Genomic DNA, 25,128 nt, shown 5'->3' with positions numbered 1-25,128 from the left:
GCTGTGGTTTTTTTTCCTTTTTCTTGTCCAGCGACGCGGTATGAGGCAGAGGGGGTCTCGACGGAACCTTATCCAGAAACCCTCTCCTCGTAGACGCCCACAAACTTTTATGCACCCACTGCATGAGCGTGCCGGGACATGGGTAAAGCGTGAGTGAGCTGGAGCCGAGGCTGTTGCGGTTGGTCACGCGGCCGAATTGGGTCGTGCTTGTCTGCTGGATTATGGTTACGGGGCACTCGGCACGTTGCAACAGCTATGATGGCGCGGTGTGCGGTAGTGCGCTGCTAGTATGGTAACAGCGGAAGAAACCAAGGAGTGGTGCGCTGGGAAGCAGCAATTTCAACACAAAAGATCAAGCTAGGGGGGCAGCAATGCCCCTTCCAAGGAAAAAATAATCAACAATCAACCCCAAAACGCGTACTTCAGTCCCAACTAATTCCGAACATGGTGAGAAAACTATTGACTAAAAAATAATCCAAACCTCCACTCTTGAGAAGTCTGGAACCGAGCAGCAGCAGCAGCAGCAACAACTGCAGCCAGGGAGGTGCCTTGCCCACATCAGCCTGGCGGGCTGACAGGGTATATATGTACAAAGTAACATGATCAAATGATTAAGGGAAAGGGATGCGTCAAGTCGCAAGAGAAGTTACAGCCAGTTTCACCCTAACATGGTTGAAACATTGAACTATTGCAGTGGTCAAGCATCTATATTACACCACTGAAGAGAAACCACAACCAAATTTAGGCAGCTCAAATGACAATCTCAGATGGTCGGAGCTGTGATGCTAAAATATCTTATTATGATTATTCTTCCCCTAGGGACCCCCCCAAATCTTCTAGCTGACGCCTCTTTCAAAATTGTGATCTCTCAAGGGTGCAAAGAATCTTTAAGGAATCGTGACCCTATGTTCTATTGTGTGAAGCCAAATCTTCAGAGAATTTATGATGTTGCCCCACTGCCCCAGCAACAGTGCAGTTTCCAAGCCTTAGCTCACCTGCTCAGTATCAGGTGAATCAGTAGGAGGATGCCAGCTCCGATCATGACACTTTTCCCCGTCATATTTTCTGTGACTAGCTCCCACCTGTAAGTATTAGCCAGTAGAGAGCTGCTGATAAAGCCTGTTTAAAATTTCATTGCAAAAGTAATTATGACGTTTAAACCGAGCATATTAACATGTAGCATGAAAACTCATGCTCGATATAAATGATGAAAGCATGAATCGGCCATAGTACCTATCACCAATATACATGCCAGTAGAGCTGCAAGCTGCAGTAGTCCAGATGAAAACAAAATCAACAAGGATAAGGACCAGAGAAGTACTGACAAGTAGAAAATGTTACTCTAAGATAATAGAGCAACACTTTGAAATTTATTGCTACCAGTAAATGTATATGTTTGATGTAAACATACATCTATCACCTGCAGATATCAAAAGTTATCTTATATCCGTAGCATATATAATATTCCCCACCGATATACACAGAAACACACATAATATAGGGGCTAAGAAGTTGTTCCTATCCAAAACATTTTCCAGGAATGCACGAGTATGAATTGTTCCTAAACTCCGCCAAATTATCTACAGTTTTAACAATGAACTTCCATCAGAAACAGCAAGATGTCTCTCAAACCCCAAACCAGCAAGTGATCAAACAAAACACATCAAATGGGAGGAAAATTACGTGCATTAGGTCGAATCCATGTGCTCCTCTGCGCAGCCACCTGCAAGAAAAGCCCCAAACGGAGTAAACAACTAGCACACCGCAAAACCCCAGACCAGGAGGGAGGCAAATAGGCAAGGCAGTAAAATGCAAGCGATCCTGCCTCACCTCTCCTGAGCGGAGCACGAGAGACCTGGAGGCGTGCCGGAGCCACCCGAACTGGTCCATGGGGGGCGAGGCGGCGGCGGCGGCGCGCAATGGAGGTATGTTGGTTCGGGCGTGCGGTGACTGAGCTTCCGGTGCGCACGGGGGAGAGGCGCGGCTGCCCGGGCTGGCGAGTGGCGAGGCCTAAGGAGGATCAGGGCGGTGTGGAGGAGGCTCTAGAAGGTTCCAGAAGCATCCAGGGTCGAGAAGCCCGGCAAGCCACCCCCGGTGATGCAGGAGTAGCAGGAAGAGGAGATCGTGGATTGGAGGCGAAGAAAGGAATGAAATGTGGGGTTTAGCGGCAGGTGGGCTGCCGCAATGGCTGAAGTGGCTTTCTACTCAACGTCGTGGGTTTGATGGGGCACTACTTTATAGCGCTTGAAATCAAAGACTTTTTCTCCTATCAAAAAAAAAGAAATGGATATTTTTCTTTTTTTTTCCCAAAAAATCAAGACTTTCCGCTAAAAAAACTAGTCAAATTCACGGAATGACTCCGAGGTTCCCGGATTCCGAATCCAGACGATTTTCCGTTTGGGGATAATTGTTCTGTCTCATTGGTTTTTCTTTTCGAAAAATCACTCGCACTGTTTTAACATAGACCAGGCGCATTTAGCTTCAGTCTTTTCTTGATTTCCAGCCTAATAATAAAATTTCCACGCAACGTGCGTGCCGTACACTCGTTAGTGCAAACTAGTTGTTAACTCTTAGTCTGCTGCTGGTGTTTGTCAGATCTTGACTCGAGAAACATGTATTGGGATTCTGGTTTGATTGTTATGGACTGGACGCTTAGCTCTACCGGGCACGTTGTTCTGATTTCTTGACGATGGTTTCTGAGGTCCCGTCTTACTAGATGAGGAGGATGCAGTATCGTCTTACTAGATACTGGTAGTCTCTGTTTCTCTGTAGAACAGGGGTTTATTAGAAAGAGAGAGAAAAAAACCCAGTCTGATTCCATGTGATTGCGTGATGCAACGTGAATCTCGGGTCTTGTTTAGTTCCCTTCAAAATTTCAAAATTTTACAAGATTTCCTATCGCATTGAATTTTTTAACGCACGCATGAAGTATTAAATTGAACTAAACAAAAAAACTAATTACACAGTTTGTCTATAATTTGCGAATCGAATCTTTTGATCTAGTTAACCCATGGCGAGACAATAATTACCAAATATAAACGAAAGTGCTATAGTGTTTTACGTCCAAAACTTTATACATCTCAACAAAGCCTCGCACAGGATCAGGAACCATGGCCGGTGACGAGTCTCCGTCAATGAGTAACGAGTACTACCACCACCGGGCATCGAGAAGGTCGGCGTTTTCAAACCACATGACTCCGTTGTTTAATCGTCTAGTGGCGTGGCGAGCATCCAGAAGGTTGAAGTCAAACGGACACCGCTGCAGCGTGGACGCAGGAATTGATTAGGCTGTGCGTCGGCACGGGACCGTCTGGCGTGGAGCTCGCATCCCCCTCCATGGCTCCGTCGATCACCACCACCATCGACCGTGCGATCGAGCTCGGGGACTAGAGCTAAAGCGGACCTATCCGTTTTGTGGCTCGTGCCGTGAAGAAACTTTGGTTTGTTTTTTGTGTGGGTGAACTTCACATGGACCAAATTGTTCTCACCATGTGGAATCACAAGTCATTGGTCAAGCCCGTCCGCTTGAGAGCTGATGAGACGACGATCCTATTTGTTTTAGATTCTGGCCAATCTTCATGGGTCGAATTTGAAAAAATCTAAAAATTACAGTTTTTTGAAAATTTCAAAATCGAGCCTTCATCAAGAATATAATCTGAAACAAACAGGACTGGTTGGTTTGTTTCACAGCTTCGACACCAACCATCCCCATCTGAGGCAGGATAAAACTGTGGGCCAGTGGGGAAGAAAAGGCGCGAGAATTAGTCAATACTAACTTCGTAGTAAACATTTTGAATCTATTGAAATATTTTCACAGTGCTTTTAACAAGCCCAACTTCAGCACCTACCACTATCTTACAACGGCTTCGCTCCATTTTTTTCAACGGCAACGAAAAAATTGAATCAAGAATTATCCTCTCTCTCTCTCTCTCTCTCTTTTTCTAAACAAGGACTACTTGCACGCAGAAGAGGAAAACGGGAGAAGGGAGCACCGTTTCCAACGGGACGGAATCCTCGCGTCAGCTGCGCGTTCCCATTCGCGCGCGAGCAGCTTCGTCTCGCGGATCACATGGCCACGGTCGTCTCGCCGCACGTTGATACGCTACCACTACTACCAGTTGTGCCGTGCGCCGCCGAACGAAGTTGTGGACGAGCACGTGGCGATACGTGGTGGCGCGATTCCCGCGCTCGTCGGCGCTGCCGCTCAGAGTCAGGCGTGCCGGGCGATGGCCTTCTCCTCGTCGTCGTCCTCGGTCTCGCTGTCGCCGGCCGCGGCGCCGACCCTCGCGCCCGAGACGGCGGCGCCGCCGCCGCCGAGGCAGTCGAAGCGGACGCTCCCCTTGGGCGGGGTCACGGCGCCGCCGTCCGCCGCGGTGGCCGTCTTCTCGCGCTTGGTCCTCGCCGTCGCCGCGGACGCCTCCGTCCCCGCCGCTGCTGCCACGGCCGCCTCCGCGCCGGGCGCCGCCCTCCGCGAAGCGGACCAGAACGGGACCCTCGACGAGAACGTCCGCGTGATGAACGACGGCCACCGGTCCGACCGCCCGAGCCGCGCGCTCCGGGCGCCGGCGCGGCGGGGCCCCGTTCGGCGCAGGCTCTCCTCGCCCGCGGCGACCATCTCCCTGCGCACGTGCTCCGGCAGCCGCAGCGTGAACCGCTCGAGGTCGCCGTCGAGGCGCGTCGCGAGGGAGTGGCCCGTGGAGTGCGACCGCGGGACGAGCCGCCCCGACCGCGACCGCACCGCGCGGCGCTGGCTCCCGATCCGCTCCAGCTCCATGGCCTCCTCCCTCCTCGTCTCCTCCTCGTCCTCGGCGCCCTCGCGGGCCACGCCGATGGCCACCTGATCCGCGGCCTCCTGCTCCGCGACCACCTCGTCCTCGGCCGCGGCGAGCTCCTGGTCGGGGTCGAGGTTGCAGCGGCAGACGGGGCAGGTGACGTGGCCGGCGAGCCACTCCCCGATGCAGTCCGTGTGGAAGGCGTGGCTGCACGGGGGCAGCAGCCGGAGCTCCTCGCCGCCGGCGAACTCGCTGAGGCAGACGGCGCACTCGAGCGCGGCGTCCTTGCCGCCCACCCGGAGCTCCTTGGCCTCCGCGTACCTCATCGTCGGGAACGACGCGAGCACGGCGGGGTCGAGCCCGCGCTGCTGCTGCTGCTGGTCCCGCTGCTCCTGCCGCGACAGCGCGAGCAGCGCGGCGGCCGGGATGGCCGGCCCGCCCGAGGCGGAGGCGCCCCGCCCGCACCGGCGGATGTACACGGAGAAGAAGCCGATGAAGAAGAAGGCCGCGATGAGCGCCACCAGGAGCACGACCATGGGCGTGCTGAAGCCCGTCGGCTGGTTCGGCATGCCGTACCCGCCGCCGCCGTTGTCCCTGTCCCGCGACGGCGGCTGCGCCGCGGCGGGCCCGGCGAGCAGCATCAGCAGCAGAGTGAGCGCGGCGAGCGGCGGCGCATGGTGGCGAGGTGTCGGCATCTGGCGGCGGTGGTGGGTGGGCGCTGGGCGGGCGGGGGCGGGGTGCGCTTCTTGGACGCAGTCGCTGGCGTGCGGGGCGCGCAGGTGCATATAAACGGCTGGCAGCTCGAGTCACGGCCGTGGGGTGGACAGTGGAGGGAGGACATGGTGCGGTCGTGGCGGCGAGCAGGCGGGATGGCACGTCAGGATCGATGGGTTCGGTGACGAGCAATCTAATCAAATGAGATAGGCCGCGCAAGTGTGAAGTGGTGTACCGGCGAACTGGGCTGGTACGATTCATGAGCTGCACACTGTACGAGCTCGTTGTACGATCGGTGACGAGCAAATGTGATCAGCACCTCCAACGAATTCGTCATCTGGGGTGTATGTACCAGCTAGAAATAAGGCACGGCTGGAAACTGGAATTCCGGTGGACCTCCGGAGGGTTCCCATCCAAACACGCACATAATCCTGAGGAAAGCCGCGGGGTTCGGCGGTCAAAAGCGAGATCTCGGCACCGCTCGTTGTTCTTGGTCGTCTTCCTTCTTGGTTGAAATCACCACGGTCGCTGCTGTGGGTGCGTTGCGTCCGTCCACGAAGAAAAGAGAAGATTGCACCGTTCTATTTGCTATTTTGCAGACTTATTTTTTTTCCTTATTAAGGATGGCTTCGATCTTGATGTGACAGCGTATCACGACGGAGGCCAGTAGGGAAAAGATTTTCCCAGACCAACGCAACTATCAGCTGACATTTGCAGTCGCGGCTGCGTGCGGAGACCGCAGGCAGAGAAGCAGGCTCCGAGACCCGGTCCAGCCGTCCGCCTCCGACACGACGCAAAGCCGGAAGGCAGCCAGCCCACCCACACGCACCCGCGAGGTCCAACCCGGGGGGATCATCCGGCACCCATAACGACACCGCGCCAGTTCGCAATGTTGAACTAATCCCGTGCACGATCATGCATTGCATTGTTTAGTTACATGTTTTAGTGATGCATATTTGTGTTCCACAATTAGATAACTGCATGTGTGGTGTTCCGCCAGAACCGTGCTGCGTTCACGGTGCGGCGAGAGTGGTCACCGCCACGTCGTGCATGAAGAGCGTTCCCGCGCGTTAGGCGGGCGCGTCGCAGCGCGAGCGCGCGTGGCGGGGTGATCGTGGGTCTCAGACCGTGTAAGCACCGAGAATAAATAGCAAAGAGCATAACCGAAAAGGCTGCAACGTTTGGCAGCGCCACTCTCTCGTGTTCTGTTGAGATCCACAAAGTTCGCGCGTGAGAGACCGAGTGCAACGTCGTGCGTCCCTGAGCGCGTCGTGTTCGTTGCCGATCGCCACCGAGCTGCATCACCGGCAGCCGGCGGCAACAATTGGCATCAGAGCCGTTAGTGTATGTTCTATAGCGGTTCCGTCAGTCCACCGAGGGAGCCAGCTAAGAAGAAGTACATCATCCCCAAGAGAAGGCAGCCGGAGAAGAAGATGGGCGACGACGACGCAGGGTCAAGTGCTGGGAAGACCGCCGTCCCGGTTGGGTCGCTCATGTGGCCGATGCTCGATCGGTCCAATTACTCCGAGTGGGCTATGTTGATGCAGTGCAATCTCGAGGCGATGGAGGTTTGGGACGTCGTCGAGCAGGGCGGCAAGGGAGTGAAGCGCGCCCACGATCGTCTGGCTATGAGCGCACTCCTGCGTTCGGTGCCGAAGGAGATGTGGACGACGTTGGGGGCAGTGGCGGAGCCAGCCCCAGAAATGACCTAGGGCTGGGTACTGTAGCACCAAGGTGGCCGGAACTCGCGGAGGAAGCCACGTTCATGCGTGACGTTGGGCCGGTGGCGCTGACCTCCGCGTTTCCGTTGATCCTGCTACGAAAACCATGAACCACCGAGAGCATCATCATCAGCACCTCAAGGCGAACTCATTTTGCAAGTTGGTTGGGCTCGAAGGACAGATATCACCTGAGCTCACCTACGAGGTCGTCAACGGCAACCATGGCGACGGCGGCGAGCCGTCGCGCAGCTGGTACAGCCCGAGGCTTGGGCAACCGGTGGCCTGAGATCGTAGAGGACCTCGGGGTGAAGCTGTAGATGCAAGGAATCGAAGTTTGACAGAGTAGGTTAGGTGGAATCGAAAAGGGGGCGGCGCAGGCTTGGAGGTCGGCAATGGCGACCTCAGCTCGCTTCTGTCCTTCTGGCGCACGGCGCTCGGCGCGCACGCGAAGAGGAAGGTGTGACGAGGCGAGTGTGAGGTAGAGGAAAGGCAGGCGCACGGCGCATCGGCGCGGACGACGGGAGGAGGCGCCGACGCGAGCTGCAGGTGCGGCCGCGCCCGCGCGGGATCCGCCGGGCGTCGGCGGGAGGCAGCCAGGCGGGGGCGGACTGCAGCTGCAGGTGCACCGGCGCGGCCAGCAGAAGGCGCCTAGGAGGGCTCAGCTGCGGCGCTGGATCCTCTCCGGCGGGGACGGCAGACCGGCGGGCGGCGGCGGCGAATGGAGGGGCGCCGACTCGGAGCGGGGGCGGGCTGCGGTGCGGGGTGTGGATGACGAGCTCGGCCACGCCACGAGTCCACAACGCGGAGACTTGGGTGGGAGTGTGGGACGCGCTGGGCTGAACCGCAGGCCGGCCCAAAACTCGGCCTAGAAGGCCTCTCGCGTCTCGCCTCTCTCCTACGGTGCGTCCTAGTCCTGCCGTCCTCCACCTTCTTCCTCGCGTCCGGCAGACCGGCACCTTCCAAGCGCCGCCGGAACGGGGATCTGCTCTGGAGCTCGGCCCTAAGGACCTAGGGCGGCCGCCGTAGCTCGCCCCAGTGGTGGCTCCGCCACTGGTTGGGGGCGAAGAAGACGGTGAAGGAGGCGTGGGATGCAGTCAAGAGCATGCGGCAGGGTGCAGATCGTGTCAAAGAATCACATGCACAGAAGCTGCTGCAAGAATTCGAGAACATTCAGTTCAAGAATGGCGAGCTCATTGATGAGTTCGGCCTGCGAATCAACTCGCTGGCTGAGAAGCTGCGTGGTCTCGGCGAGGTCGTGGGCGAAACGCGCGTCGTCAAGAAAATCCTCCGTGTCCTCCCGAAGCAGTACAACCAAATCGCCGTGTCGATCGAGACGTTGCTGAACATCAACACTCTGACGGTGGAAGAATTGGTGGGGCGTCTGCGCGCCGCTGAAGATCGTCTCGACGTCGACACTGTCGCCGAGAAGACAGAGAAGCTGTACCTGTCCGAGGATCAGTGGCTCGCCAAATACCGCCACCGCCTCGCTCCGGAGGGATCCTCATCCGGGAGTGGAGGAGATCGACAAGGCGGGTTCTCCCCGGCCAAGCCGAAGAACACGTCGCAAGGTGACAAGAAGGAGCCCGTCGTCAAACTGACATCGGAGGGCACACCGCGACGCAAGGGAAGGTGCCGTAACTGTGGAATCTACGGGCACTGGAAGCAGGACTGCAAGCGTCCCAGGAAGGAGCGGCGTGAGGAGGCACATCATGTGCGGGCTGACGAGGAACAGCCGGCGCTCATGCTCGCCACGGTCGACACGGTGCGCACTGTCGCGCCACGGCGCGAGGCTGAACCAGTTGGGGTGCACGTTCCACATCATGTGGTGCATCTCAACGAGGAGGAGGTGTTTCCAGCGGATCGCGATGACGACACGTGGGTGCTCGACACGGGTGCGAGCAATCACATGACGGGGTGCCGTGCGGTGCTCGCGTCACTGGACACATCTGTGGGAGGTACAGTCCGTTTTGGTGATGGATCATTGGTCGAGATCAAGGGCATGGGATCGGTGCTGCTCCAGACCAGGAACAAGGGTCACAAGGTACTCACATCTGTCTATTTCATACCCAAGTTGAAAAGTAATATAGTTAGCCTTGGTCAATTAGAGGAGGGAGGCTGTAAAATTGTGATAGAGAATGGTTTCTGCAATCTGTATGATGTTGATCGGTGTCTACTAGCTAGAGCACCTAGGGCCAAGAACCGTCTCTATTTGTTGAAGATGCAGCTTGCCACTCCTGTTTGTCTGGTGGCAATGAAGGAAGACAAGGCATGGCTATGGCATGGGAGGTATGGCCATCTGAATTTCAGAGCATTGCGTGACCTTGGGTCCAAGAATATGGTGGAGGGCATGCCAGTGATTGACCGAGTTGAGGAATTTTGTGATGGTTGTGCATTGGGAAAACAGCATCGTCATGCATTTCCAAAGGTAGCAAACTATCGAGGTGAGAAGCCACTCGACTTGGTGCATACTGATCTGTGTGGTCAGATCCGGCCAAGCACACCTGGAGGCAAGAATTATTTTCTGCTTGTGGTGGATGATTTCAGTCGGTACATGTGGCTGGAGCTTCTGGTGACAAAAGCTGAGGCATTCAAGTGTTTCAAGCAAGTGAAGACATTGGCAGAAGTAGAGAGTGGGTGCAGACTTCGGGCGTTTCGTTCTGACAGAGGTGGTGAGTTCAACTCAATTCAGTTTACTGAGTTCTGCAATGAGCAAGGCCTGAAGCACTTTACCACCGCTCCCTACTCACCACAACAAAATGGTGTTGTGGAACGGCGTAACCAAACCATAGTTGAGATGGCCAGATGTATGCTCAAGAGCAAGAAAATGCCGAGTGAGTTCTGGGGAGAAGCAGTTCACACAGCAGTGTACCTATTGAATAGAGCTCCTACCAGAAGTCTCGAAGGGAAGACACCTTATGAAGCTTGGCACAAGAAGAAACCGAGTGTAGGTCATTTGAGAACATTTGGTTGCGTGGCCCATGTCAAGAAAACAGGACCAGGAGTGACTAAGCTGTCTGACAGATCCACACCAATGGTATTTGTTGGTTATGAAACAGGCACAAAGGGTTATCGGGTTTATGATCCGGTGACTAAGAAACTGCAAGTGTCACGCGATGTGGTGTTTGAAGAACATCGTGGATGGAGCTGGGGTGAGAAAAACCAAGACAGAAGCACTGAAACAGGAGTGGAAGTGGAGTTCTACTCTATTGCCGGACGAACAATAGTGTCTGACAGTGTGCAAGCTGATTCAGTGGATACAGCTGGGCAGTCAGTAGAAGCACCGGGATTTTCAGTGATGGATCCAGGGTCTCCCACTCAGAACAATGGCTCATGCAGTCCATGGACATTTAATGAGCAGAACATGCAGTCACCAGAGCCGTCGACACCACCTGTAACTCTGAATGCACCGAATGTGCAGTTTGCAACACCTCCAACTGAAGGAGCAGTGGACTCTGAGGGAAATGCCTTGAGATATCGCACATTGCAAGATCTCAATGATTCAACAGAAGAAGTTCATGGGTTTGAATACAGTGGAGTGTGTTTTGTAGCTGCAGAAGAGCCAGGGAGTGTTGATGAGGCACTGACAGAGGAGTGTTGGAGAAAAGCCATGACTGCAGAAATGGAGTCGATACAGTCCAACCGAACTTGGGAACTAGCAACTTTGCCAGCAGGTCACCGTGCTATTGGTCTTAAATGGGTTTTCAAGGTGAAGAAGGACCCTGAAGGCAACGTTGTCAAGCACAAAGCAAGGCTGGTGGCCAAGGGATACGCCCAACGTGAGGGGGTGGACTTTGAGGAAGTTTTTGCTCCAGTGGCTAGAATTGAGACAGTAAGGTTGATCATAGCACTGGCAGCTAAGAGTGGATGGAAAGTGCATCACATGGATGTTAAATCAGCCTTTTTAAATGGAGATTTGATCGAAGAAGTATATGTACAGCAACCTCCAGGCTTTGTAGTTGAGAATGGAAGTGGCAAGGTCCTGAAACTGAGAAAGGCCTTGTATGGGTTGCGTCAGGCACCCAGGGCATGGAATGCACGGCTTGATAAAGAGTTACTGAGGCTTGGCTTTGAGAAGAATCCTCATGAGCATGCTGTATACAGAAGAGGTGATAGCAGTGGCAACTTTCTGATTGTGGGAGTTTATGTGGATGATCTTGTGATAACAGGGCCAAGGCAAGAGAGCATTGATGCATTCAAAAGGCAAATGATGGAGAGTTTCAGTATGAGTGACCTTGGGTTACTTACATATTATCTGGGCATTCAGGTGGTTCAGAAGGAAGGGTTCACAACTTTGTGCCAAAGTGCTTATGCACTCAAAATTCTCGAGCAAGCTGGAATGAAAGGGTGCAACCCCTGTCAGGTTCCCATGGAGAATAAGCTGAAGTTGAGCAAAGAAGACAAGTCACCACCTGCTGATGCTACAAAGTACAGGAGCATTATTGGGAGCTTGAGGTACCTAGTAAATACAAGGCCAGATCTTGCATATTCTGTGGGTATTGTGAGCAGGTACATGGAAATGCCAAGAGCAACTCATTGGGCAGCAGTAAAGCAGATCTTGAGATATGTTGCAGGGACACTGAATTATGGCTGCAAGTACACAAGGTCGGGCAATTCAGAACCATTACTGATTGGCTTCAGTGATAGTGATCTAGCTGGTGATGTTGATGATAGGAAGAGCACCAGTGGGTCAACTTTCTTTGTTGGCATGAATTTAGTGACCTGGACTTCACAGAAACAAAGGGTCGTGGCACTCTCCTCTTGTGAGGCCGAGTACATTGCAAGTGCAGGGGCTGCCTGTCAGGGTGTATGGCTCAGCCGGTTGCTTGGAGAACTGCTAGGGATCAAAGCTCCAAAGGTGAATCTCCTAGTTGATAACAAGTCTGCTATAGCCTTGAGTAAGAATCCGGTTCACCATGAACGAAGCAAACATATAGACACAAGGTATCACTTTGTTAGAGACTGTGTTGAAGAAGGGAGCATCGACATTGATCATGTGAGCACGCAGAACCAACTTGCTGATATCCTGACGAAGGCGCTCGGGAAGGTCAGGTTCATTGAGCTGAGGCAGCAGCTGGGAGTGGTGGCGGTGCAGCGGGATTAAGGGGGTGAAATGTTGAACTAATCCCGTGCACGATCATGCATTGCATTGTTTAGTTACATGTTTTAGTGATGCATATTTGTGTTCCACAATTAGATAGCTGCATGTGTGGTGTTCCGCCAGAACCGTGCTGCGTTCACGGTGCGGCGAGAGTGGTCACCGCCACGTCGTGCATGAAGAGCGTTCCCGCGCGTTAGGCGGGCGCGTCGCAGCGCGAGCGCGCGTGGCGGGGTGATCGTGGGTCTCAGACCGTGTAAGCACCGAGAATAAATAGCAAAGAGCATAACCGAAAAGGCTGCAACGTTTGGCAGCGCCACTCTCTCGTGTTCTGTTGAGATCCACAAAGTTCGCGCGTGAGAGACCGAGTGCAACGTCGTGCGTCCCTGAGCGCGTCGTGTTCGTTGCCGATCGCCACCGAGCTGCATCACCGGCAGCCGGCGGCAACACGCAACAGCCACACCCGTTTGTACTTTCTGAGAGGCCCAACGCGACTGTCCCCATCCTGAACTGTACTGAACAAGAACGATGGTGCTCGATTGGCGATTACAAGTCAACAACCAAAGTGCGTCGGGATCTATCGGCACCCTGTACACAAATGAATATCTTGCCTGCTGATGTGAACGCAGGGAGGACAAAGGACAGGGCAAACGGCTCAGGAACAAGAGGGCCCTTGGCATGTCCTTCCAAGTATGTTCCAGGTTATCTTGGCATGATGATGAGGCAAGTTCCCCATCCAAGTGCTAGCAGGAGAAGGAAGCTTGGCGTCTTCAGCAGGGAGGAACCACCTGAACAGAAGTTGCGTATCATGGTAAGAATATGTAAGGGGTGTCAATGGTGACCCTTAGGGGCACCTCCAACCCTCTTTAGTTCAAAATTTTGTACTACTTCTCCAAAATGATATTCCATTTTGGAAAACTAGTACAATATTTTGATCTAAAGAGGGTTGAAGGTGCCCCTAAGGGTCACCCATTGGCACCCCTAGGTAAGATCAAAACAAGCTCCAAATGAGTATTAGTTAGGCAGTTATTTCATGGAAATACTAGCACTGAAACGACTTCATTCTATGATCAATTTTACTTCTATGGAACTGACTACTCCTCGGCTACGGAATAACTAAAAAATCTGAGCAATAGGCAGACGCTTCCTAGTTGCAGGATCCACGATGGCCCGGATGGACATTACAAGCTTGGTCAGCATGGTTACTGTGACTTACTGAACAGGAGGTATTTATTCTGAATATTCCACTCGAAGGCCCAATGCATCCTGTCATTTTTTAGTGTCCAATATGACCACCCAAAGGTGGCGTTCGCATAAACATCCAACTGAGCTCTGCCAAACTTCTGGTACTCATATTGAGATGCATTTTGCACGTCCCATTCATTAACCCATTCACCTGAACAATGCAGGAACATACAAATAAAGATACAGCAAAATGACTATGGAGATAATCAAGTATACTTGGAATAAAATAAACAGAAAATTGGGTCTTTATTCGTAACACCCCAAACTCCCAACTCCAACAATAAGGAAATGAAGGAACAAATACCGAACATATGCACAGCCTCTCTAAAATTTGTAAAATGGACACAGCAATGTGGAAATAATGTAAGAAGGTTGCTATCATACCAATGAAGAGAAGAGGCCCATTTGCATCCTTAAGAGCTTGCAATTGTGGTGCTCTATTCTTGTAAATAAATTCAATATTCTGAGTAGAGTTCATGCTGGCAAAGTACGGATCGAACAAGTTGTAGTAGTGTAAATCAACTACGACATTTGAAAGACCAATACCAGCTTGAAACAGTTCGATTGGGTCTGCATTTCCGATTCTTTGGCAGAGAATAACATATGCAGTTGTTGAATGGTTTCGCACAATTTGGTAACCCCTCGTATAGTAGGACACTAGAACATCTAAAGGAACGGTAGCTGCAGAAGGTTCGTTCAGAAGCTCAATGCCCAAAAGGGAAGGATGGCCTCCATACCTGCAAAATCCAAGGCCAAGAAAGCCACCAATAATATTTCAAGGACAGTATGGGTATCCAAGAACATCAGAAAAACTAGCAGTAAATGCATTTACCATGCTCCATGAGAGGAGATCAATTAGCTGACATATTTTGATGGTAGAGAACCCGCTCAGGAAAAATGCAGATAATACCATTTCAAAGATGACATGCTAGAAGAAAGAATACCTTGTCGCCAGGAAATCAATAACTTCTAATGTTTGCGAGACATATTCAGGTGAGGGCCAGTCCACGGAACCATCCCTGCTCGCACTGTGTTCCATTCCATTTTGAGAACCAGGAGCAGCATGGAGATCAATTATACATTTCAAACCATAAGATCTAATCCAACAAAAGAAATTTCATGTTACGAACTTAATGAACACTTAATACTATAGAATTAGAAAGGATTAGGGATATCAAATACTACAAAGAACAAATTGGAAACACGACATACTGTGCCCATGAAAATGCTAGGTCCAGAGCTGCCAAAGACCCTCCTACAAATGGAGAAGGTGGATATGGATCTTGTGTTATCCACCATCCGACAGGAATTCTCACAGTATTAATTCCATGTCGAGATAGGAAATCAAAGTCGCTTGCTGTTATGAAACTTGTTCTGTGCTCCTTAAAAAAGCAAAATTAAGACTCAACAGGTGTTGTGCATAAGAGAAAAATGGATTGGTTCAGCAAATTTCAAAAGGAAATGAGGGTCCTCAGACATACTTCCAAGACCATCTTCGCCCTCTCGTAACCATAACCATTCGCAAGCTGGTAGTCTCCATGCAGGTCATTGGCAACAATCACCAATTCAAATGTCGCTAAATTATTATCCCATCCTGGTCGGAATTGATAAGTGGAAATAAGCAGATGATCGTTTGTTGCCTAAGTTAAAAGGAGATTGCAATGTCTTAATAATGGCACGACTTGCAAGAAGGCGACTGAGGGACAATCACATATAACACTTCGAAATTATCGAAATGAAACTCTGGATTGAGCAATACTTGCACATAGCCTCCATTCAGAAGTTTGATATGGACCCTTTCATCATTCCTTTCGACGTAGAAAGTCTCAGTGGACAATGGTTCCCTTGCAGTTGCCAAGATCAAACCATCTTCACTGTTTGATGTCAAAAATTCACCTCCAAGACATCGAAGCTGAAATTCATTTTCTGACACCCTCCAAAGCTATTTTATAAAGATAAAAAATAGTAAGATAGCACTTAAGCTCAACAAGTACTAAAGGCACATGTAAATAACAGCATTGTAACAATCCAATGAGTTGCAGTTGCTTCAATACCAACCATAGAAGTAACAGGTAATCAAATGATAATAAACGTGTGATTCTGATGTTTAGGGAGAAAAGAATATTAAGACATATGCTCTAGATTTCTCATGTCTGTTCGTGGCAATCTAACAAACATTTTAACCAGATAGACAAAAATATCGCCAATCCTGCACCTATACCATTCAGTAGTCCGTTACTTTGCTTTTGGTCAAGTGATCAGTGTCATGTGATATCCTATTGTGAAACCACAGTGGCCATAAATTTAATTATAACAGGAACTCAAGAAAACTGTTCGTTAACTGGGCAAAACAAGTCAGAAAAAAAATATATCACATAGCTGAAAATTTGTACCCAGTGGACGTGTTGTGAAATTAATATAGCATTTAACTAGTACTTAAGTAGTATAAAACAATACTTAATACGTGTTGTAAAGCCTGCACAAAACAGTAAGACCAATATGTTTCGTAATTCTCTGAAATCAGATTGATAAATTTCATCCAATACCCTAGCTGTAATAATGCAGAGGCGTATCACTTGTAAAGTATACAAGTCAATAAACTGATACTTCTTTAAACCAGACTAATATGTTCCATGCAATCCTCACCCTAAATGTCTCCCATGTTGAGGCCACATCACTTTCCACTGTCACATTCGAACCACCCCCATTGGCTGCACTAACATATTTATTCAACACAACAGAGCGGAGCTGCACCTGAGTCCCATCCTGCAAACGTGGCACATAGATGGTTATAAACTCACAAGCATTAGTTTACCAAGAACACAAAGTGAATAACCAATATCAATCCACCTACTAGCATATCCCCATTTGGAATCCCGTCAAAAAGTGATGGCTTAATCCACCCTTCAACCACCAGCCATCCTCCCAAGTTAACAGCCCTCACCTTGGACAGCCCATCCACTGCAGAAAAAATGAGGATGCTCAGTAAGTGGTATAAGTGATGTCCTATAACGACTTATGCTGTTATGCAAAACTTTTACTGAGAACCAGCACAGAACCAAAGACTGGAAGCTTGGGCTACCATTTTCGACGAGGAAATCGCTCAACCAGTAATTTTCAGTGAATATTTACTACCTGTGTTCTCCACAACTACAAATGCATATTTAACTAGACAATCACCATGCACAGTGTGTACAGCAAATTGCACATTTCTTTACAAATTTCATTTATAGAAATACATGCGGAACAGCTGAAACCAAGAAACTATTGCATGTGAAGTGAATAAAGTGTTTTTTTTATTTAGAAAAGAGGTTCCCTCGTTTCATTTCAAACATGTGAATAAAGTGTTATTCCTCCGATCATCAATACCAAATTGTCCATTCGGAATTGTAGATGCATTCACAAGTATGACATAATGATCGTTTGTATTTTGTCTAACAAGCTTGCAGTCCAGTATTTGCCTCTCTTATTAGCTCCAAAACGTATAAATCTCACAATAGAATCTTGCTCCCCAAAAGCCATAAGACTCACACGACTCAAAAGTGCTCGATCAAGACATCTCACCTGAGCACAGGCAGGGGGAGAAAAGCACCCACGAAAGCAGCACGAAGCCAGGGCCAACAAGACCACCCATGGCGGTGCCCTACCACAACCCGCGGGACCAGAGCTGCCACGGGGAGAGGACTGAAGAGGCTATTAAGGCCGCACCGGGTGCCTTCCTTGCCGCAGAGTTTATCCCAAGGCGCCCGCGGTAAGGCCGTACTGGCCCAAGCGGTCGCCATTGGCAATTAAGGAATGGAATTGACGCCGGCTGGTTGCCTCGTGGTGAAGTGGAAGGGATCCACGAAAAGGAAAGGCTCCAGGCGTTTTTTTTTTCGCGGGTCGCGGCAGAGCGGCCGTGGCGGCGGGGAGGAGGTGGGGGAAGATGCTCCTCGGAGACGACGGCTTTGAGCCGACGAGTTGGGCCTGGTCGGGCTGGGCTCAGTTGCCTGATGAGTGGGGTGGCCCATTTCCAGGCTAAACCTGGGCTGGGCTGGGTATTCGAAGCTTTTCGGTTCAATTTGGGAGTCCAGCCAGGCCCGGCCCGCCCGCGAGCCCAATTGACGAGACGAGACCAGCCAAGCAAAACCGAGCCGGCTAGGGTTGCGCCCCTGCTCAGCCTCGCCTCGCACGCAGGCTCGCAGCCTCGCCCCCGCGACCCGACACCGCCGACGCCCCACGCCTCTACCGCCGCCGAGGCCCACCGTCTCCGCCGCCTCCCCTCCGGCAAAGCTTACCCCGGTTCGTTCGCCCTGCCTTGATGCGCGCATCAGCAACCCCCCGGTGAGAGGAGGGCTCGTATCGACATCTCAGGTTATGATCCGATGTGATCCCATTTCCACTTATCTTTCGGTCGAAATGTTTCTGCGGTTCTGGGTCCCGCGATTTACTTGTTCATCGAGAGATCGGGTGCTGCGCGGAGCCTTATTTGGTTGTGCTGCGTGGTTGGCGGGAGTAATTAGGGTTTCTGGTGGCGGAGTCGCCTTATTTGGTTGTGCTGCGTGGTTGGCGGGAGTAATTAGGGTTCCTGGTGGCGGAGTCTGATTTCACTGCCCCTGAATTTTGATGGACCTAAAATCGCAAGTATGGGCTAATTTTGTGATAAAATTTTACTTTTTTTTCCCTGTGTTCCGAGGTTTGGGCGAAATGATTTGAAAAAATTCCTTCCATAACATTGCAAGATCACCACTTTCGGTAAATACCATTAAAAGGTAGCTGCCCATGAAAGGTAGATTCTAAAACGGTTTGTACTTTTTGTGGTATTTTACGGAGTGGCGATCTTTTAATGGTATTTTTTTCAAAATGGAACTGAATTTCCCTAATGAATTTCACTGTAGGTAATTATGGGCACTTTTATGGTTCTTAGTTTTGAGAGATTCTTCTTAATCCGCAATTTAGTTTGGTTGATTGCTCATGGATATAGGGTGAAATGGATTTTTCTTATATGCAGCTTGAAGCTTAGGGTTTAGGGTGACAAGAGGGTGCCACAAAAGCTAAAAGGTAGGTTCTATAGGATGGCGATTCACCCAGCGATGTTATAAGGTGCTGAATGTTGGCCTACAAAAAGGCAACATGTCCAACATTTGAGTGTAGCAGAGATGCGTATGTTGCGCTGATTTTGTGGGCACACAAGAAGGGATAGAGTCCAGAACGAAGATATTCGGGATAGGGTTGGGGTGGCACCAATTGAGGAGAAATTGATTCAACATCGGTTGAGATGGTTTGGACATGCCCAATGGAGGTCTCCTGAGGTGCCGGTGTATAGTGGTGTTCTAAAGCGGGTCGATAATGTAAAGAGAGGTAGAGGTCGACCTAAATTGGCTTGGGGCGAGTCGGTTAAGAGAGACCTTAAGGAGTGCAATATCTCCAAGGAATTAGCTATGGATAGGAGCACTTGGAGATTAGCAATCAACGTGCTTGAACTGTGACCTTTGCTTCTGTTTCTGTTTACCTCTATCTCTACCTTCTGTCTTGTGTCTTTTTTTTGTGTTTCTTTTATCCTTGTTTCTTTTGGGTTTCATCTATAGCCTACCCCAACTTGCTCGGGACAAAAGGCTATGTTCTTGCTTGCATCTTGAAGCTTACATGATAGCAAGTATCTAGTAGGAAGAGCAGCTATGCATGTGTTATCTAGTAGGAAGAGCAGCTATGCATGTGTTCTTAGTTTGTTCTTATAGTGAGAAAAACACCTTGAATAAGTCACAAATAATTTGTAAACTTGTCTCAAGTGTAGTTCAATGAAATTATTTGCATGTAAATATGTATGAATGGAAATTATTTGATGCAAATTAAAAGATCTTCGTTTTGATGTTACCATCTTTATTTGCTAATTTGTTGAATCACTGGATTTCCGTGAATGACTGGCAATTCATTGGACCTGCATGTATAGACCTTTCAACTTGTTTTAGCTTGTAGCAATTTTTAATTATCCTCCTTGTGCCATATTTTTGTTGTTTATATAAATTGCAAAGTCATGTGACATTTGAAACTTGTAGTTCACTGCATGAGCTTTTCTGTTTTTCAGCTCTTTGCCACTTCTTATGTTCTAACAACTGTACTTAGTTCTTGTTAAGTTTGCAAACAGTAACACTGCCTTCTTTGCTTCTTCGGATCGCAGAGCAGAGAAGAGGCAGATCCTACATGGATGTCATGCAGACAAGTGACTCTTCACATCATGGAATTGTAGAAAATAGCCCATATAGAATTCCGTATAGCAGAAATGCAGAAGGCGGCAAACTTGGTAATTCATGGTATTTTAGTAGAAAAGAAATAGAAGAAAATTCCCTTTCCAGGAAAGATGGCATTGATCTGAAGAAGGAGTCTCATCTTCGCAAGACGTACTGCGTTTTTCTGCAGGATTTGGGAATGAGGCTTCAAGTGTAAGTTTGCATCTACCACAAAAATTGCCATTGCTTGTATTCCTGAAAAGATAACAGCCATTTCATCTGTAATATTTAAATTACTCTTTTCATGTTTGTTTGGCCTGTTATCTAGTGCGGCCTTTTCTTTTCCTATTAAGCATTTGCTTCTGTCTGAAGAACTACTAGTGCTTATCATCTGCAGTATGAATGATAATTACACGGCAGTGCTTGTATACGAAACATTTTTTTAACCTCTGGATTGGACTGACATTTTGAGAAAAATAGCTAGAGGTGTGGGTTGGATTGGTAGGTTAGACTGGTTGGTTGCAGGTAGAAAATATGGATTAAGAGGAAATACTTGCTTGCTTTCCTTTAGCAATAACGGGGCCCTTATTTTATTGGCTCTTAGCATCATGATAATCAAATAGATAAGATAGAATCCCAACGAAAAATATCATCTGATCCTTAAGCGGCTTAAAATGCTGCATGAATTGGGGCCTAACTGCGTACCAAGCATGGCCCACAGCCATAAAAGATGCATTATGTCACCTAGGTGATGCCCTTTCTGTATAGATACGACATTTGTTGCGAAGATTCAAGATTTAATGTTTTCGCAAACTTTGGTTAGAATATTAGGTTTACAAATATTTTTCTGAATATACAAGATCTACCTAATGCTGTTAAATATATGATCTACTGTGCTGATGTAAGGGTGGGCAGGGGTTCAGGGGTTTTCATGATCTGCATTAGAAAGTCTTCTCTTAGCATTACTCTTACCCCCCTGCAGGTTGAGTTTTCTTTAGAAGGAACAGAAGCTAAAGATTTTATGTTACGTAAAATGGCTTTCTAGAGGCAGGCAACCAAACATTTTGTGACGTCGGCTAATCAAGTAGCAATTTAATCATTTGTTCTCCCATCGCATTGAGTGAGCTTGTCTGGTTTCCACTAATACTTCAGCAAATCATAATGAGTACTAGTTCTCTTATTTAATCATGTACTCCATTTCAAAATGTAAGTCTTTTTTAGTTTTGTCCCAAGTTAAACTTCTCTAACTTCGATCAAGTTTATAGAAAAATGCATCAACATCTATAACATTTATTTGGTTACTGCATTTATTTGGTGCTGTAGATGTTAATATAATTTTCTATAAATATGGTCGAAGTTAGAAAAGTTTGACTTAGCACAAATCTAAAACAACCTATGTTTTGGACCAGAGGGAGTACTATCTGTTCTATTTGCTGTGGTTTATGAATTATGTGGTTTATACACTTTTCCCTTCTGACAGCAAAATGCTTTTTAATGTAGGCCTCAAGTTACGATTGCTACAGCTATAGTGTTCTGTCATCGTTTTTTCCTTCGTCAATCTCATGCAAAAAATGATAGGCGGGTAAGTCTTATTGAAAATATACATGGGCTTGTACTGTTTGTGGAACATTTTATTTCATTGTGTTTTTTGCACAATTGTATACTGATACTCAGTGGTCAACAAGTTATTTTGCTTTTACCTATCAATCACTTTGCCTAAATGTAGCCTGGGCTATCATAGCATGTGGTAACTTGTCTGTGTGTTCTGTTCTGTTACCACCCATTTGTTGAAGACATAAAGATGATTTTTTTTCGTAGCATGTAGATCATATATTTACTTGCTATAGTTTGTGGTAGGTTACAATACCTTCACCTTTGCTGATATTCCATGGACTGATCTCTGTGTGCATATGCATGTAGCATGAGGATGCCCTGTGGAGTATAGGGTAACTGGCACAGTCGCATCCTGTGGCTTGTAATATGAATCTCTGGCTTATGATATGAATTTATGGGTTTTAATATAATTGCGTGTCTTTAATGTATAGGTTAATGCATAGTGTTTAAGATATCAACCTATTTGAGTTCTGTTTTATTATGTGACCAAAATTGTTTCCTGATATGCATATCAAAATTAAGTTGGTTGACAATACATCCTTTCAAATCCATTAGAGTGGCTATTTTTTATGCTGGTTTGCCAAAACCTAACGCAACCCTCCTCCTTTACCCGGGCTTGGGACCGGCTATGCTGAGACGACTTAGGAGAGAGTCTTCCAGTCAACATAGGCGGAGTTATTGTTGTTGTTGTACAATACATCCTTTCTATTTGTAGTACCACATTTCTTACTTGCTAGGGCTAATGTTTTCCCGTCAACAGTTAATTTAAAAAACTTATGATATGTATGTTCATTATGTCGTGCAGACAATTGCAACAGTTTGTATGTTCTTGGCGGGAAAAGTTGAAGAAACCCCCAGACCTCTTAGGGATGTCATACTCCTTTCTTATGAGATCATTCACAAAAAGGATCCTGCTGCGGTTCAGCGAATCAAGCAGAAGGTGAGATAGTTGAATTGATTGATAGCATTCAACTTGATATTTTTGTTTTTAGGCAATTAGCAATCTTTTTCGCACTGGGTACGCCTTTTTTAGGTAATTAGTAATCTCATTTTTTGCAACTGGCAGTGATATAATTAATTTTACCCGCAAACACTTGCCCAGAAGCCATTTCTTCTTAATCATGATAATTCTTTTTATAAAATCGGACTGGTCTGCTTGATTCAGTTTTGTTTGCTAATTACTCTTGCATAACCAAATTGAGGTTGCCTGTGCTTTGTTTTGTTCAGGAAGTATATGAACAACAGAAGGAACTTATTTTACTTGGGGAGCGTGTTGTTCTTGTAACACTTGGTTTTGACTTGAATATCCACCATCCGTATAAGCCCTTGGTTGAAGCAATAAAGAAATTCAAGATTGCTCAAAATGCACTTGCTCAAGTTGCCTGGAACTTTGTCAATGATGGGTATGCTAAAATTACTCTTTTTGTTACAAAGAGTAATCCTCAAATATGCCTATTTACTACGCCTTAAAAGTGGTGTACAGGCTCCGCACTTCGCTTTGCCTGCAATTTAAGCCCCACCATATTGCGGCCGGTGCAATCTTCCTGGCTGCGAAATTTCTCAAAGTCAAGCTTCCATCAGATGGCGAGAAAGTCTGGTGGCAAGAGTTTGATGTTACCCCACGGCATTTGGAAGGTTTGTCTCTGGATGCAAAGTGTGTAGGGAATACCTGCACTGCACTAACAGGGTATTCGTTTTTGATAAGGGCTCGTATTTTGTAACATCGTAAGTTGCAGCCTTTGTTGCTGCTGGCTAGCTATCTTGAGATCTCATAGAAGCACCGGAATCTGGTATTCAAAATGATTGTGGAGCTAGGTTAGGTGAAGACAATTTTGCGTGCTATGCCGCTGCAAGGGAGTCTCCTGGCTTGTTGAGCATATTGTGTTCTGGAATAGACAAGGATATGACATGTAGTGGAATGCACCTGGATTTGGATAACCACTACTAGTATCAAACTGGATATATTTTTGCTAGCGATATCTTTTGGTAGAACTGTCTTGTTAGACCTTGTCACTTGTTTGAACTATTATGGTTGTTTGCCACCATCAATGCCTCTTCCAGACTCTTTCTTGAAATGTTAACCTTTTGATGCTCATGTTGTCAAGGAGTGCTAACACTATTTATTTATGATATTTCTTTTTTCAGAGATTAGCAACCAAATTTTGGAGCTCTACGAGCAAAGTAATGTTGCGCCACCACCATCGCAAGGAAATGATACGGATAGGAGCCCCGCTAGTGTTGCTAATCACCGTGCGTCTGGGAAAGCTCCAGGAAGTGTTGGTGCACCTACTGCCCATGAACACCATCAAGCATCCAGACAGGGCCAGCAAAACATGCCAGGCCACCGTGGCTATGACCACCCTGATCCAGAGAAGCAAAACTCAAACCAGAGGACACCACAGAATGACGCAAGGGATGGTGCTGTTAATAGCAACGACGGTCCCAAAATGTCGTCCTCAATGATGGACGCGATGAAGAAGATAGACAAGGATAAGGTGAAAGCAGCCCTGGAGAAGCGGAGGAAATCCAAAGGTGATGTTTCTAGAAAGGTTGACATGATGGATGATGATGACCTTATTGAGAGGGAGCTGGAGCATGGTGTGGAGTTGGCTGCTGAGGGTGAAAAGGTCAAGCAGGAGAGAAGGCAGAGTTGGTCCCATCCTTCTGCACACCGGGAGGACCAGCAGAAGGCCGCCCGCGTGATGGGAACTACTGAAGAGGGCGAGCTGTCCACTGATAGCCAAGAACACCATTCCCCAACCCTTGACAATCGGAGGAGGAATGACGTCCATGAGCACCGGAACTACGACCGTGGTGAAAGGGACATTAAAAGGCTAAGGCCGTGAGACTTGGACCCTCCCCCTCGGGGGAATTTGTTGTTTGTAGTGTATTGCACGTGGCTTCAGGCTATATATGATGTCTGATGTAGAACCTATTTTTCTGTCACGGGCGTCGAATAAGCATCAAGCTCATTCGGTATGCTGGGAGATTTGAAATGTGGTACATGATGTAAGAGATTGATGTAAGAGCTCCCCGAGGGGGTAGTCTATATAGCAAACAGATTGTTGTATGTTTGGAGACATCCGATAACAAACCAGATGCTCCCTATTACTGTATTGTTGATATCAGGATCATCCTCGGAAGCCCGATTCTGCCTTGAAAAAGAATTTCGTCTTTAGTCTGTACTTCAATGCTGCTAATGGGAATGTGCACTTAAATTCTGGTAATAGGGCTGTGTGCTCCGAGTTTTTGCTGTTTTGCATAGCTTATTTGCAGCTTTTTTTCTCCAGAGATTAAGCGGGAAGTAAAGCCAAACGGCTGTGAAGACAGATGGCGGGGGGTGCCTACACGGAGACGAACCTGTCTGTAACTTGCTCGCAGCCGGAACCGGATCAGCTGACGTTGGGGCTGCTGACATTGGGTCACTGCCAGCGGGCCCCAGCGCTAGTGGGCCCCACATGCAGTGGCTCAAAGTCAGCCACCCCAACTGCAGCGGATCTCAATCCCTCGCAGCCTCGTGCCGGCCTGCTCACTGTTGGGCACTCGACTGGGAGACGTGACACGGCCGGCGATGGAACCGGTCGGCAGACGAGACCGGCCCGGACCCCAGTGCCCACAGTCCTGCCGCTCGTGCCCCATTTCACCAGCCGAGAACTCGATCCTGCTGCTGCTGCTGCACTGTGGCATCGACGGCGGCGGAGATGTGCGGCATGAGCGTGCTGCCGGTGACGGACGGGTCACCTCCATCCGGTCCCTGGAGA

The 25,128-nt window shown here is 48.7% G+C and overlaps 3 protein-coding genes and 1 long non-coding RNA gene across 6 annotated transcripts; 1 reads left to right on the top strand and 3 right to left on the bottom strand.

Annotated features, from left to right (window-relative positions):
• Nucleotides 1–550: 550 nt before the first annotated feature.
• On the bottom strand, nt 551–2,191 carry LOC120703571. The gene is made up of 3 exons (XR_005687080.1): nt 1,831–2,191; nt 1,684–1,723; nt 551–1,267 (listed from the first exon to the last, which is right to left on the bottom strand). It is a non-coding gene; the product is annotated as an uncharacterized LOC120703571 (long non-coding RNA).
• Nucleotides 2,192–3,761: 1,570 nt separating this feature from the next.
• LOC120703570 (RING-H2 finger protein ATL32-like) lies at nt 3,762–5,641 on the bottom strand. The gene has a single exon (XM_039987689.1). It carries the CDS (start codon nt 5,555–5,557, stop codon nt 4,211–4,213), a length of 1,347 nt encoding a protein of 448 aa, XP_039843623.1. The 5' UTR covers nt 5,558–5,641; the 3' UTR covers nt 3,762–4,210.
• Nucleotides 5,642–12,751: 7,110 nt separating this feature from the next.
• On the bottom strand, nt 12,752–17,472 carry LOC120703567 (probable glucan 1,3-beta-glucosidase A). Its single transcript, XM_039987685.1, has 10 exons — nt 17,112–17,472; nt 16,402–16,508; nt 16,194–16,313; nt 15,307–15,489; nt 15,029–15,187; nt 14,760–14,929; nt 14,492–14,644; nt 13,932–14,284; nt 13,519–13,698; nt 12,752–13,090 (listed from the first exon to the last, which is right to left on the bottom strand). The coding sequence occupies exons 1-10, from the start codon at nt 17,179–17,181 to the stop codon at nt 13,005–13,007; spliced, it is 1,581 nt and encodes a 526-aa protein (XP_039843619.1). The 5' UTR covers nt 17,182–17,472; the 3' UTR covers nt 12,752–13,004.
• Nucleotides 17,473–17,677: 205 nt separating this feature from the next.
• Nucleotides 17,678–24,552, top strand: LOC120703569 (cyclin-T1-3-like). 3 transcript variants are annotated; one of them, XM_039987687.1, is made up of 8 exons: nt 17,694–17,900; nt 18,538–18,587; nt 19,705–19,966; nt 21,254–21,335; nt 22,173–22,307; nt 22,595–22,770; nt 22,851–23,002; nt 23,513–24,552. In XM_039987687.1, the coding sequence occupies exons 3-8, from the start codon at nt 19,728–19,730 to the stop codon at nt 24,211–24,213; spliced, it is 1,485 nt and encodes a 494-aa protein (XP_039843621.1). In that variant the 5' UTR covers nt 17,694–17,900; nt 18,538–18,587; nt 19,705–19,727; the 3' UTR covers nt 24,214–24,552. The 3 variants fall into 3 exon arrangements, with proteins under 3 accessions (XP_039843620.1, XP_039843621.1, XP_039843622.1); XM_039987686.1 differs by lacking the exon at nt 18,538–18,587 and having other exon boundaries at nt 17,678–17,900; XM_039987688.1 differs by lacking the exon at nt 18,538–18,587 and having other exon boundaries at nt 19,710–19,966; nt 23,513–24,534.
• Nucleotides 24,553–25,128: the final 576 nt, after the last annotated feature.

The sequence above is a fragment of the Panicum virgatum genome, chromosome 4K (genome assembly GCF_016808335.1).
Source record: "Panicum virgatum strain AP13 chromosome 4K, P.virgatum_v5, whole genome shotgun sequence".
Classification (NCBI taxonomy): domain Eukaryota; kingdom Viridiplantae; phylum Streptophyta; class Magnoliopsida; order Poales; family Poaceae; genus Panicum; species Panicum virgatum.
The sequence above is the reverse complement of the archived record's forward strand: the minus strand, read 5'-3'. Positions and strand labels throughout refer to the sequence as shown.